This window comes from Carassius gibelio, chromosome B21 (genome assembly GCF_023724105.1).
Source record: "Carassius gibelio isolate Cgi1373 ecotype wild population from Czech Republic chromosome B21, carGib1.2-hapl.c, whole genome shotgun sequence".
NCBI classification, from domain to species: Eukaryota; Metazoa; Chordata; class Actinopteri; order Cypriniformes; family Cyprinidae; genus Carassius; species Carassius gibelio.
This window is the reverse complement of record NC_068416.1, coordinates 18,544,550-18,559,203: the sequence shown is the minus strand read 5'-3', so window position 1 is coordinate 18,559,203 and position 14,654 is coordinate 18,544,550. Positions and strand designations below refer to the sequence as shown.

The 14,654-nt window shown below is 35.3% G+C and overlaps 1 protein-coding gene and 1 long non-coding RNA gene across 3 annotated transcripts; both read left to right on the top strand.

Moving 5' to 3' along the window:
* The first annotated feature begins 214 nt into the window (after nucleotides 1–214).
* Nucleotides 215–5,020, top strand: LOC127986688 (probetacellulin). The gene is made up of 6 exons (XM_052589021.1): nucleotides 215–456; nucleotides 874–969; nucleotides 2,244–2,361; nucleotides 2,439–2,585; nucleotides 2,703–2,836; nucleotides 3,823–5,020. The coding sequence occupies exons 1-5, from the start codon at nucleotides 420–422 to the stop codon at nucleotides 2,833–2,835; spliced, it is 531 nt and encodes a 176-aa protein (XP_052444981.1). The 5' UTR covers nucleotides 215–419; the 3' UTR covers nucleotide 2,836; nucleotides 3,823–5,020.
* A 556-nt stretch (nucleotides 5,021–5,576) lies between these two features.
* On the top strand, nucleotides 5,577–9,936 carry LOC127986696 (uncharacterized). Of its 2 annotated transcripts, XR_008160910.1 has the most exons (6): nucleotides 5,577–5,895; nucleotides 6,672–6,720; nucleotides 7,197–7,344; nucleotides 7,433–7,568; nucleotides 7,861–7,988; nucleotides 8,797–9,936. It is a non-coding gene; the product is annotated as an uncharacterized LOC127986696 (long non-coding RNA). The 2 variants fall into 2 exon arrangements; XR_008160911.1 differs by lacking the exon at nucleotides 7,433–7,568 and having other exon boundaries at nucleotides 5,579–5,895.
* Nucleotides 9,937–14,654: the final 4,718 nt, after the last annotated feature.

Here is a 14,654-nt window from a genome sequence, read left to right as displayed (position 1 = left end):
GTTTTGCAATGTAAGCCTAAGCATCATAAAATATTTAAATACTGTTGGCTATGTATTAATATATCAACATTCACATGCCATTATATAGGCTCTATACAATATGAATCCTTTACCTGCTAAAAGTTAAACATCTTTGCTGGTCTAAATTAAAGCAAAAGCCCTTGGTAAATGTTCATACACACATTAAGGCGGAGAAAACTCGCTAGCTCCTCCCACACACGGCTCAATAATCACCAGCCGAGCTGTCACTCCCCTCTTAACTTGAGAAAACCCCAAGGTAAACTTTAGGAAGAGGGCTGAAAGTTTTTAGCAACTGAATGTAGTCGTTTAATAAAATAATCGCTGCAAAATGAACGACATGACATCTGAAGCAACACGAGGAATGAAGTCTTCGCTTTGACGCGCAACGCAACGTAAAAATGGACGGGACGCGCAGGTTCATTTTGGGAATACTAGGTACTACTATCCACCATTGTTGGTTTATTCAACGCCTTTCTCCTTTCGTTTGCTACAGCTATAGCACATTTTACGACACTGCAGATTGTAGTAGTACCCGTTTGCCAACTTTTCCTTCTTTGAATAGTCCTTTATTCACTTGTATTTATGAATGTGCTCGTGACATCAGCAGCGGGTGCGTCTTTGCTTTAGTTTAGTGTCTGTCTTCTTTTATAGTACTCTGAAAGTTTCTATTTTTAGCACTGGAAGTTAGTTTAGCGCATTAGAAGACATTCCTATTGGTTCAAAGTGTAACCACAATCAAAAGGCCTGTCTAATCCAGTATAACATTTGCCTGGAATGCTGCAAAGCACTTTAATGCCAGAGTTTTGGGACATGCTTGGTTCCACCTGTGATTTGTTTGTTGTGTGCCCTCAGCTGTTGTCCTATGCAAATACTCCCAAGCTGAATGGAATACCACAAATACACCAGCGAATAGGACTGTGTCCTGTGATCTACATGACAACTGCACAGGTAAAAACCATTGGCACCCCTTATAAAAAAATACACGAACCAAGCCTTCAATATTTTCCATATGATTCGCCCACACTTCATGCAGAAAGCATATTTTGCTGCTTTGCTAAGGTTCGACTACCACTAACTTTGTAGACATGAGATGTAACACTGTGTTTGCCCCTGTTGTGTTATAAAAAACAGGCTTCCCCTGGGCATGACATGAAAGTCTTGATAGCCTGACCACCTGCTGAAGAGATCAATAGGATATTAAATGAAATATATTTTTCATGGCATGAAAAAGTTTCACTGGTGTTACTTGAGCACCGCAAAATTCTGCCAAATGCATTTGCTTAACATGAGGCATATTCTAATCTGTTCACTGGGGAAAATTGGCCTGTTATGAAAATAACCCTGCTTCTTAGTCCCTTTTAAGCCTTGTAATTGTATTAAAGAAGCGATCACGCTCCCAAGCTCAAGTTTAGCATCTCTGTATAGCAGGTAATGCTCTCTGACTGAACTCTGATCATGTTACATGTGGCCAGAGGTTGTAATAAGATCCTTTTCCATTCAACTTTTAGTTCATTCTGAAGTCAAAGCTCAAATTTCAGTGTTTGTAGACCGGTCTCTTTTCTTCCTCAATCCTTTGAACTGAGTTTGGCATTTACACTTGGCTCGTAATGACATGGGTACTAGTGTCAATGAGTAAATGGACCACCATGGCTATGTTATGTATTTTATGGATATTATGTTAATTATTTTAGTTATATTAGTGTGTGTGTGTGTGTGTGTGTGTGTATATATATATATATATATATATATATATATATATATATATGTGTGTTTTTTAAGTATTATATTGATAGACATTGGATATTTATTGTGCATGCTAATTTTAACCATATTCTTTTACATTTATTTTTTTTATGACTAAATGCACAAATTTTCAACATTAAGTTGATTCAAAGTGACAGTTAATGTCTTTCTGTTCATCAAAAAGGTCTACAGAAACTTTAATATATTAGAATTATTTCTGAAGGATCATGTAAATTCAGCTTTGCCATCAGAATAAGTGACATTTGAAAATATATGAAAATACAGTAGAAAAACAGTTATTTTTAATTGTAATAATATTTCACACTGTTACTGTTTGTACCATTTTTGATTAAATAAATGCCGCCTTGATGAGCATAGGAGACTTTCAGAATCATTAAAATATCTTATGGACCCTAAACTTGTGTATTGTACTGTTTGTGTTTAATGTTGATATGTAGCCCTGCTTTAAATCTTTGCAGGTTCAGATGATGACCACACATGGAGTGGACACTTCTCTAAATGTCCAAAAGAATACAAGCATTACTGTGTCCATGGTGTTTGCCGTTTTGTAAAGGCGCAAAACACCCCTTCATGCAGGTGAGACTTTGACCTGTCCATCCCTCAACCAATCAGGGCTCAAGAAAATGTTGAATAACTTGTTTGTTTTCATACAGATGTGAAACGGGATACATTGGCAGTCGGTGTGAATATCGTGATCTTGATCTCCGTGTTGAAGAACGAATGAAAATAGTCATCGCATGTGTGGTGGCAGGATTGGTCTTTCTCATTCTGCTTTTTGTGTTCATATGCGTCTGTACACAGTGAGTAATGTGATACAGTATTTCATATTTTCATAGTCAAGGTTAGAAGAGTAAGTCTTGAGTGTTTTTTAACCTTCAGTGTCTGTCTTTTGCCCGTCTTCCTATCTTGTTTCACAGCAAACGATATAAACCATGTAGAAAAAAGAAGAGAAAAAAGGAAACAAGTGATGAAGATGAGAAGCTCAGTTCACTGAACATACATGAAGCTTTAACTGCTCCAGTCAACACATCCGACACAAATGATGTATGAAGTAAGTGTGTTTATTTCTTCTCTTGCATTATTCAGTTAAATTAACCATGTGGTTTGAACCAACAGCTCTCAAATGGTTCACTTGGATATTATTTTACATTGGATATCAAAAACAAATTCACAACATATTGTTTATCATAATATATATATATATATATATTTATTGATTATGAATGAAAATGTCTAGTTCTATAATTTCATGCAATCTGCAAATAATAATTTACTGCATTAAATGCACTGTGGTCCGTACAGACCATGTTTATGATTGTAACAAGTGAACTCGTATTGAATTAGGTATGAGTCATACTTTCTGTTATCTTGCCTTGTTTTGTGCATGGTTTTTGAAAATGTTTACGAATATTGGCATCTGACCAAATTGGCCAGCTTCTATTAAAGGGATAGTACATCAAAGAATAAAAATACTGCTGTCCCTCAGGTTGTTCCAGATCTTTCTTCCTCTGGAACACAAAAGATGATAGTCTGAGAAATGTTTTTCTTCTTTTTTTGGTCTATATAAGTCAATGGTCACCACAATGGTTGAGTTTCCAGGCTTTTTAGTGACTGCTCAAAATATCATAAAATTTGATTGGGTGTGTAAAATCAGAACAAGGGATTTTTTCCCTTTTTTTTTATAACTTATTTTAATTTTTTTACTGCTGACCCATCGCCACATCCTTTTTACATATCCAACAACATATCCATCTTAAATATTATCAAATTAAATGTATTTCCAATCCAATTAGAAAGTGATCTCAAGCTCTATAAAACTGAACGGCAGTCTTTCCACAACATACAAGGACATTGACCTGTCAGCATTTTTGAAGTACACAGACAGCAGACTCTATAAGGGAAAGTATGGAAACAATAAGCAAACTGTCTGTTTGATATGTGTGACTATTGTGACGCTGTTCAGACTTTGGTTGCCAGGCAGTCAGATCAACTTTTAATCTGCTCAAATAGATGGGTCTAATGATCTTTTTCTTTCAGTGAAACAGTGAAGTGATCCTGCCAGGGTTGGTAATGGCGTGATTGTGGTGTGGGAATGAGGACTCGTCCTGCCGTGTGATGAAAGCTGTGCTTTACAGTAATCCTGAGTGGACTTTAAATGAACTTTGAAGATATGGTGTGAAAGGCAACCTTTGCCATTTTCTGTGCTACAGTTTACCTCATTCTTCATGCCACAACTCCTTTTCACACTTTTCAGTAGAAAAGTCAGAGATGAACTGAACGTATATGCCTTCAGAATGGCTGTAATGAGAATGTGTGTCATAATTCAAATAACTGAATAGGTGGCGTGCAATATGCTGAATGCAAACAAAGCCGATTTATATTAGTTTAATTATAAGTCTGTTTATATTGCATATGATGCACAGACTATTAAAAAAGGTTACCATATTTTAGGTTTGATAGATGCTAAGGTTTTAAGTTAAATTGTTATATTGACAGTTTCGATGGTTTCTGGAAGCAGTTCTCCCGATATTAACGGACCTAAACTTTCTCTTATCTTTGATTTATTTATTAACGTGTATAGAAAATGCTTTAGTTTGTTTGGTGTTAAAAGAGTATATTTAAAATTATGAAATTACCATTAATGTGTATTTTTGTCTTTTATTTAGTTTTTTAGTTTTTGTTTTTTTTTTTGAGAGAGAGAGAGAGAGAGAGAGCTAAGTATTAGCCATAAAAAATAAAATGTTTGTAAATCATGTTTGGTTAAAAAAAATATTTGTAAATGAACAACAATTGTTTTTGTTTGTTTATTTTTAGATGAAAAAGATAAAACGTTGATGTATTTTTGTGAAGTACAGTTTGGAGATACTTGATAAGGACAAACTTTATTGATAAAGTTAGAAGTATGTTGCACATATTTTTCAGACCCCCCCCCCCCCCCCGGATGGTAAGCACTAAAATACTTGAGATTTTCTTTAAATGCAAAGCTGTATTTACTTCTTACCATAAAATGCCTTTTTGAACTCGCTCATGTCAGTATTTTTATTACTGCAATGATACACAAGAAAATGTAATTTCAGTGGGTCTACCAGTGGTTTTAAAAATTGATTTTTGTGGGACTGTAAATGCGTGCATTGTGTTCTGTAAACAAGTTGAATGTGGCACATGATCATTTCTTCACACCAAAGTGTAAAATGTGCAAAGGTGCTTAGCTAGAATAAACTGTCTACCAATCCTGTTCCTGCTTTACAGTTTGTTTTTTGCCCTAGTTACAGCTGCCCTCAAAAATCCAGTCTGCGGGATTATTTAACCTTTATCATTATAGATAAAGCTTTGAAGAGCCGTCTTGTCTTAAGAATTTTTATTACTCATAAATGTTTGAATCCTCCGTGTGGGCTGAAGCCAGTAGAAACTGGCTGGTGTGACCATCACGAACGGACCTCGTGTTTCAAGAACGGCCATAAATAGCTTGCCTTTGCCTGATGTCATGGGTTGGAGAACGACAGGAATCCAGCACCTCTGTTGGTGGGTTCTCGTGAGGCAGATGTTTTTCCATGATGTTTATCAAAGCTGCGTCAAATGTTGCATCAGAATATCACTTAACCCGACGACTGAACACAAGCCTGCTTTTAAACCTACAGAGATTTTAAAATTGTTTTAGTTGCAAGATGTAAAGGCTGTGGTAGATTATATGAAGATCTGAGAGCCTTTTGAGCATCTGTTCCACCTAGTATAGCAAAGACTTGGGACAAATGTGTCCTTCAGCTGAATTTTCCTTGAACTAAAGCAGCAGGAAACGAAAGCGTATACACACTAAAAAATCCTGGGTTATTTTTTCTACCCAAGTGCTGGGTTGAGCCATTTGGGTAAATTTTTTGGGTTATTTTCTCAGTCTTGGGTAGTTTTTGGGTAGTTCTATGTAACCCAACCGCTGGGTTATTTTCTGGGTCGTTTTCACTGAGAGCTGAATCAATGCACCCCTCCCCCATTCGGACGCAATAACCCAGCTCATTGGGTCAAATCAACTCCGCGCAGGATCAGCGCAGCGCGGGCTGACTGAATTCGAGGTGGAGGTGGATGCCACACACACGGTGTAATATTTGGAGAAATAAGGTTCGTATCAATATATTTATACATTTGACATGTATTTTTAAACATATTTACACACATACCATTATAATGAGCGAACGAGCGATAAAAAGGCAAAGAAATGTGCGACAACAGTCACGTTTACATGACATTAAATGCACCGCCAGATTCGCTCGTTTTGGTTTGCTGGTAATGCCTGCTGGATAGTAAATACGTTTTCTTCAGTTTTTATGTGTTAAACGACCCTTTTGTCAAAGTCTTACGTTTCTTCTTAACTGTTTAATGACATAATTTACTTCAAAGTCCATTAAGTCAATTAATTTCAATGCCACGAGATCAATGTGATGTAAACGTGCATTCCTTGCCTTGCCCATCCCCCATCTTACTGCATGCAGTGCTAAGTCAAAACAACCCAATTTTTGGGTCATCTGTCGCGGGCATATTTTGGATCGTTACAGGAGAAAATATTTTAAAAACAAACTGACTTCAGCCTTTTTTTCTGGTGAAATAAAGGTTTGTATTGGTCTTTTTATCATTGAATCGTTACCGATTGGCAAAAATGTCCCATTCTGATTTTAAAATATCACTTAACGTTATATGATAGATCATAAAGCATCCTGCATTTGCGAGCACCACAGATAACGTTACCTATTTTTTTTTCTGTCTGATGCGTTTCGGGGTTTTTTTCACAATAAAAATACATTTCTAATCATTTATTCATTTAATAAATGTATTATTATTTGAAATCCAGGTAAGTGTCAATTAATCTTGGACTAAAATATATTGTTTTTTCCCCTCAGACCTGCTCTTGACTGTCCGTGGTGGCAAATCCACAGCCTTTAGCTGGAGGTGACACTTTTATCTCATCTAATTTGAATGATTGCCATACATTGATCATAATACAATTACCATAAACCATAAAAAACAGCTGTTACTATTATTAAAAAGATCCGGTAACGTTATTGTGGTTATACCCGTTTAGTTAAAGGGTTAACGTTACTTCACCCAATAATCAAAATTATGTCATTAATAAGTCACCCTCATGTTGTTCCAAACCCGTGAGACCATGAAACTGTCTTCCGAAGATGAACGGAGGTCTTACTGGTTTGGAACGACTTGTGAGCAAATTATGAGCAAAGTGAAATGTTAAGCAGTATAATTCAGGAATCAGTTTTCATGGAGTTTAGAAACATACAGGATTTACTAGTTAAAGTGTTGAAAAGCTCTGAAGAGTATTTCTGTTTTTATGGAAACTAATCCTTTTACATGTAAAAAATGTTCATAAGCCTCTATTTGATTAACAGCATTGCTATTTCTTTGTCCAGTAGAATCAACCGTATCTGAAGAGAGAGCTGAGGAAATTAAACAATGGCTGAGAAACAACACACAGCCCATCAGCCAGGTGGAACAGTACATCTGAAAAATATGTTTGAGGTCCTCCATGAGTTTCCTCAGCTAACTACCTCAGGCATGGTATGTTAACATAATGTCTTTGTCATATGGTAACATGAGTTATATTAAGTCTTTTTTGAGAAGTTTTTATTTTTATTTTTGCTTTTAGATTGCACAGGACTTTCACATTTTACATTAAGATGAAGCCCCAAAACTGTTTGAAAAATGGCTGGTAGACTGACAGGATCTTGCTTTTTGTGAGCGAGAAGCAAAGCTTTCATGTACAGCTGAAGAAATGACAGAAGGTTAAAATGTTTCTACAATATTTTGATATTATGGGCCAGATTTACTAATAGCTTGCACCATAGTACTGTCAGGATTAATATAGAAATGCAGTGATGAAAAAAATCTGTGTTTTTTTTTTATTTGCATATTGTCAGTGGATCAACAGCACAACTTTACACTTCAGTCTACACTTTTATGGGATTTTGGACTCACGCTAATTTGACCTTTTTAGTAAATCTGGCCTTATATTCTCAATGACAACTCGCTACTGTTTTTACTAGTGTTGATGAATGTAATATTATTTTCCTACAGATGCAAAGGGAAATCTTGCACTAAAGCTATTACCTGTTTTGCTTCTACCTCCACCCTACAAATTTGGCAGAAAAACAGTCCGACCCAGCATTGATGAAAGCAAAAAAGCTTTCATTGACATTCAGCCTGTAAGTACAACTTTACAGAAATTTACTTCAATCATTTAATGACTTCACCAGGTTGAATACACTACCATTCAAAAGTTTGGGATCGTTATGATTTTATAAATGTTTTTAAATTAAGTCTCTTCTGCTTACAAAGGCATTTATTTGATCCAAATACAGCAAAAATAGTAATGTTGTGAAATATTGTTACAATAAATTAATATTTGCCATTTGAATATATTAAGAACATTTTTTTTTTGTGATCAAAGCTGAATGTCCAACATCGTTATTCCAGTCTTATATATAGTAACATGTTGACAAGATATGCTCCATAAGAACTTTGTAATTTAATTTATAATGTATCTTGGATAAATAAGTCTGAGCTCACAATTTTTTTTTCTGTAGATAATTTTCATTACTAAAACATCTTACTGGCAAATTTCTAGTGTCCTAGCTATAATTAATTTTACTAGACAGATAAAAAAAAAAGTCTTTTTTTTTTCAGTTTCACACTCTAGCAAGTTAAGGTCTTTTGCTTTTGTAGGGCAGAATATTAAATGTAGAAATTAAAGTATTTCAAGTGTTACCAAAACTCTTTTGACTTGCTTTGCATCCCTGTCAGTGGCTCTGTCAAAGTGGGCCAGATCAAGCTGTAATAATTTTCAGGTATTTTGCCTCATCCAAAGCTCTGGCTATACAAGACCTACTGTTTCTAAAGACTGCTTGATTGAATAAACAGTTTCGAATGAATCCCCAACCCACCACCCATACCCACACCCCTGACACTCCCATTCTGTTTCACCTTTATTCATTTGCATTATCTGTCCTTTAGGTTGGAACAAATATGGTGGAGTACCTCCAGCAGGCTGAAGCATCAAGACCTTACCCATATGTCCTGTAACTTGAAAATGGACACATTGCGTCGCGGGCATTTGTCATCCTCGCAGGAGAAGCTTTGGAACAAAGAACTATTGTTTAAGGGGAAGTCATGGCCTAATGGTTAGAGAGTTGGACTCGCAATTTAAGGGTTGTGTGTTCGAGTCTCGGGCCGACAGGGATTGTAGGTGAGAGGAGTGAATGTACAGTGCTCTCTCCACCCTCAATACCACGACTTAGGTGCCCTTGAGCAAGGCATCGAACCCCCAACTGCTCCCCGGGTGCCGCAGCATAAATGGCTGCCCACTGCTCCGGGTGTGTGTTCACAGTGTGTGTGTGTTCACTGCTTTGTGTGTGTGCACTTCGGATGGGTTAAATGCAGAGCGTGAATTCTGAGTATGGGTCACAATACTTGGCTGAATGTCACATCACTTTCACTTCACTTCATTGGGACAGTAAATGTATGTTTCAAATCGTTTTATGTTTTTGATGTAAACTAACCGAAACATTGTTTCTATATTAGGGAGTTTATTCATAATATTTTTGAGTTGGAGGGAAGTGAATCCCCAACAGTGAAATTTTTGCACTGGGCACTACATTCTTGCAAGTAGATGAACAGTGGTTCAAGAACACGAGGTAGCATTTTAGTTTAAGTTTTATTTGCACATGAGATTTATGTTCTGTTTTTTTTTTTGTATAAACAACTGTTTTATTGCTTGAGGAAGAGTATTACTTTATGCGTACTGATTATCAATTACATTTTTATGTAGAAATCTTTTACTGCCAATACGTTGTATTTCATAGATTTATTTTTGTGTTCATTTTGTAGACTTAAAACAACAGGTCCATAATGTAGACTTAAAACAAATGTGCTTTGTAACAAACAGTTCTTGAGGTAAAGTATTTTAGTTTTAATTTCATGTGCATATGGATTATTTAAAAATAAGTATTTGTATATTTAAAAAAACCTTGAGGTTTTTTGGAGTTCATGAATTTCATGAGCATATGGATTAAAAATAATATGAATAATTTTTTTAATGCATTACTAAACCTTGTGGTTCTTTGGAGTTTATGAATTCAAATGTTTTTTTCTAAACATTTACAGTTTAGAAAAGTTACAGAGGCAAACCATAAAAATGAAAGAAATTGTTTTTAATACTGTTTATAAATGGAATTTTATTTTTTTAGTTTTGTATGATCTCTTGAATTTTTGGTTGAGGTAAAGTGTAATTACAAAGTGTAATATGCTGAAAGAAAAATAAAGATAATACAATGTTGTTCTGTTTGTTTATTATGTGGTATATTTAATGTTAAAAGGAATAAAAATTCCTTTGAAAATATAACCCATTTATGAAATCAAATTAACCCATTATTTTTGTAAAAATAACCAATTTTTGGGTAGAAAAAACAACCCATTTGCTGGGTTAAAATTAATAACCCAACTTCTTGGGTTAGTTTAACCCCATATGGGTTCTGTCCTATATTTACCCAGCAGTTGTGTTAAAAACAACCCAATTTGGGTTGTTTTTAACCCAGTGTTTTTTAGAGTGTAGGTGTGTTTCAAAGAAAATGAAATGGGTAACCGATACAACACTCTTTCTGCAGCAGATAAGGGTGTCACTCTGATCTCACCATTTTCTCCAGGTCTTCTGAAGCCATATGATATCTTCATCAGTGACATGAACTCGAGAACTGGTCCTATTTGTGAGAAAACATTTAGTTTTTGTGAACCGTTTCATTGTCAAACAGACTCAAAAGTCTTATGAATAGCTTTAAGGAGGGCTAGGTTTACAGTGAATAATCACTTAAATTAAGTGGTTGATATACTTTGGAAGACTTAAAATTCTGCTCATGAGTCATATGGACCGCTTTTATTAAATTTTTATGGTGTTTTTTGTCATTGTGGAACTTGACAGCCCATATCCTGATCATAGAGTCATTTTGTAGGCCAAAACCTGCAAACAAGTCAGCATTTTAACACTTAGGGTTCAATTGTTCCAAAGTCAGTGGGATTTTGTGTAAGTGTCTAAAATGATGTCTGTATTTACACAAACTCATGTTTTATTCTATGACATAATAGTCCATGTGACTTAAGTGGATCAACCATAATTTTATGAAGCTGCAAGAATACTTTTTGTGCGCAAAGAAAGCTAAAATAATGACTTAACGCAACAGTTCCTTCTCTTCTGTGTCAGTTGACATGCATTCAGAGGGGTGCCACAATGCAAAACAAAAAGTAAAATTACAGTTGAACCACTGATATGGACTATTTTAATGATGTCCTTGCTACATTTCTGGGTCGTGAACTTTTCAGTTGTGTTGCTGTCTATGCAGGGTCAGAAAGCTCTCGAATTATCAAGAAATATCTTATTTTGTGTTCTGAAGATGAATGAAGGTCTTATGGGTTTGGGACAACATGAGGGTGAGTAATAAATGACAGAATTGTCATTTTTGGGTGAACTATCCCTTTAACCAACTGGGGTGTAGTTTATAGCTAAATTCTAACTTTTTAACTGCTTGCTGGTAGAAAAATCCAGTAACACTGTAGAATAGGGAACACTTATTCACTATTAACTATGACTTTTTCTTAATTTGCTGCTTATTAATAGGTAGTAAGGTGTTAATTGTTGTAGGATGAAGGATGTAGAATAAGGCAAAAATGTTCTTAATTAGTACTAATAAATGGCTTACATTCTAGTAATATGCATGCTAATAAGCAACTAGTAGTATCCAATAGGTTTTGTTGTTGTTGCAAAAACCAGGGTGATGATAACTTCCAAAATATGTCATCCTTCAGCAATCTATTGAAAATGATGCAGGAAATTCACCTTGTGTTCCAAGGAAGACATTAAATCATACAGGTCTGGAAGAGCATTCATTTTGGGTGAACACACTGCCATCTAGAGGACAACACAAGAAGCTCTTGTGCATCAAAGTGAACAGCATTTTGGTCATTTTAAAAAAGCTTACCCTTCCCTTGTCCCCAGTCAATCCCACAATAGAACTGATGTTTCACTGAGGGTGACAAACGGCAGTCAAATGTCTCTTCTCTCTTGCACTTGTCTTTCTCTACGGAGACGGCACATCTCATTATCACACCCAGAATCATGGAACAGCTGGATGTCCATCTGCTTTTTGTCAGAGAGCTGTGGAGAGCTTGACCAGGACCCGGGGTCAGACTTGTAGCAGGTGGCTTTGAGTAATTGACCATGCTTTGACCCAGCAGATTGGGATCCGGTCCATTTGGCAGACTCTAAATTGTGTGGTATAAACCTGGGTCTTTATATCATTCTCAAGGTCTTTTGAACTGGTCTTGGCATGGTCTTAAAGGTGAATGATGTTTCATTCGTTCTCATGCTTCTAGTGTGAAACAGCATGTCTCACCACACATTATATAAGGACAAAGAAGAGACCTGCAGGAACAATTCACTACAATAACAAATAATCAATATGGAAATGGAGGTTTAAATTAAAAAGTCAAGGAGATTTGAAACTGCTGTGTTATTTTTATCCAATGATGTGAAACGGTTTTAAATGGAGCGTGTTTATGTCTCAACAAAAATGGCACAATGGAGGTGGTGCTGTCTTGACTGAAAATACCAAATATTAAAAAAGGGGTATGTGTAAACATAAACATTTGAAATAGAATTTGAAGCGTTTCTTGTTGGATAAATATTGTGAGCTTATATACTTGTACAGTTATGAGCTTTACAGCACCATGGAAATGCTGTTTATCTTTAGAGATAAATGATTCTGTGTTCTTTCACAATCACTTATAACTTGAAAATATGTCATTTATTATATAATTTTAGTAAGAAACAGAAAAGGAAAATATCTAAATCTATTGTTCTCAACCAGGAGCCCTTCATGAACTTCCGAAAAGGGCTGCAAGGTGACTTAATTATTGAATTATTTAAATATCAAAATAATTGAATGTAATTAAAATAGCTAAACATCAAAGTGTACACTTGTATATTACTTAAATTAGAATTTGTTGAAACTTCTAGTTACGGCATATTAATCAAAGTTAATTACTTTAAGGGGGTGTCTATTTACACTAATTTCAATTTATTAAAATTTTTAGTTTCTATTATAAAAGTTTGTAATAGAAAACCAACTTTGGATATTTAATATTAACCAGTGCTTTGAAAATATCCTCGCTGAATAAAAAATTACTGAGGTATATGTGGGTTGTTGCAAACGATGAAAAAAATAACAACAGTCCATAATTAAAAAAAATGGCATCCATGATAAATCATATGCCAATTGCACATATATATATATATATATAAAAATCATGTTATTTTGTCAGTCTGTTTTTGTTTGACTCATCAAAGAACAATAATCACTAGCACTATAATCATTTATTCTGAAAATTGCTAAGCACATGGAACAAGGGGAATATGTTTTGCGATGTGAAGCATCAGAGAGCATTTTTAAACACATCCGTCATGCTATCACTCAATTACGAGGATGTCAGCTGCAGAGTTGACTTTGTGTCTGAGCAGCTGGGGCCGTTTTTAGTTTGCTTCTCATAAAAGCCTTTATAGCCAGTGTCATATTCAAACAGGAACTGGCCATGTAAGTCATAGAGCCATACGCATTCACAATTCACATCAAGCTATGCTTATTTCAGTCAAGGTAAAATTCATTGTCTGTTTGTTGAAGTGTTTTTGAGATGGCTTCATTTTGCTGAAAGCACAGACTGACAATGCCTTGCTCTCTTTTGTCTGCTTTCTGTTTCTGTCTGAAATTCACCCAGACATTTTATAGCTTACATGAATGCACCCTGTGGTATATAGTAATGCCACAATCTGACTCACCTCTGTGTTTGTGAATGGTACAATGGAAGCTGAACAGAACATGTGGAGCAACAGGGCACAACTGGAAAACCACAATTTCAGATTAGGACGTTGGACAATGTCTCAAAAACAAGACAATCTTCTGTGCCAAAACACTGACTGCTATTTTTTTAATATAGGAAACATTATTTCTATGTAATTGTTTGTGTTGACAATGTTAACAGGCATCATGTGGTGATATAATGAGATAGGTGTTGCTTATTATTTCTAATTGGCTCAGAAATCATGCTGGCAAGCAACTGAATAGACATCCATGTGGGATTTCTTACATGAATCGTGTTGGCCCGTATGAAGACATACAAATTTATTGCTATCCTTTAGTTTAAATATCATGAGGCATTCATGTACGCCGTCACATATTAAACTTGAGGCATAAATCCATGGAGTGACTGCAGGAGTTTAAATTAGTATTACCTTTCAACCATCATTCACCAGTACCTTTTATACAAGAACATAATATTACTGTTATGAATAACTTGTGGACTGGATTGTGAACTTTGGAATCGGTGATTAATAAGAATCAATTTTTGATCAGTTGTATCAATGATTCAGTGTTTTACTTGTTTTGTTCCTGAATGACTCTATGACTAATGAATAAAAACATTAATAAAACATTCATTTGTTTTGTTCTCAAAACACATCTTCCCCACAAACCCAATCCTACCCATTGGCCATCATAATGAGTGACTTACTCATAAAGACAAAAACTTGCTAACAATCCTGCAAAAACCAGTGATGCAAACAGAAAAAGCTGTTTCGTAGTGCTGTTAATTAACATACATAAATAAATGTTCCTTTTATTTTGTAAACAAAATCATTCGGAAACGCAATTCACAAGTCTTTAGCGATTTCTTCAGTATTTTCTTTAAGATCATGAGGAACTCTTAGACTCATATTGTTTGTGCTTACAAATCAGAAACAGCTTGTTGGCTGTTTAATATAATACTAGATC

Bases quoted from the DNA above. Each gene is read 5' to 3' on its own strand.
- LOC127986688 (XM_052589021.1), top strand. From the start codon at position 420: ATGGACGGGACGCGCAGGTTCATTTTGGGAATACTAG. The intron at 2,362-2,438 runs GTGAGACTTTGA...GTTTTCATACAG, and splicing joins CAAAACACCCCTTCATGCAG to ATGTGAAACGGGATACATTG. The intron at 2,586-2,702 runs GTGAGTAATGTG...CTTGTTTCACAG, and splicing joins TTCATATGCGTCTGTACACA to CAAACGATATAAACCATGTA.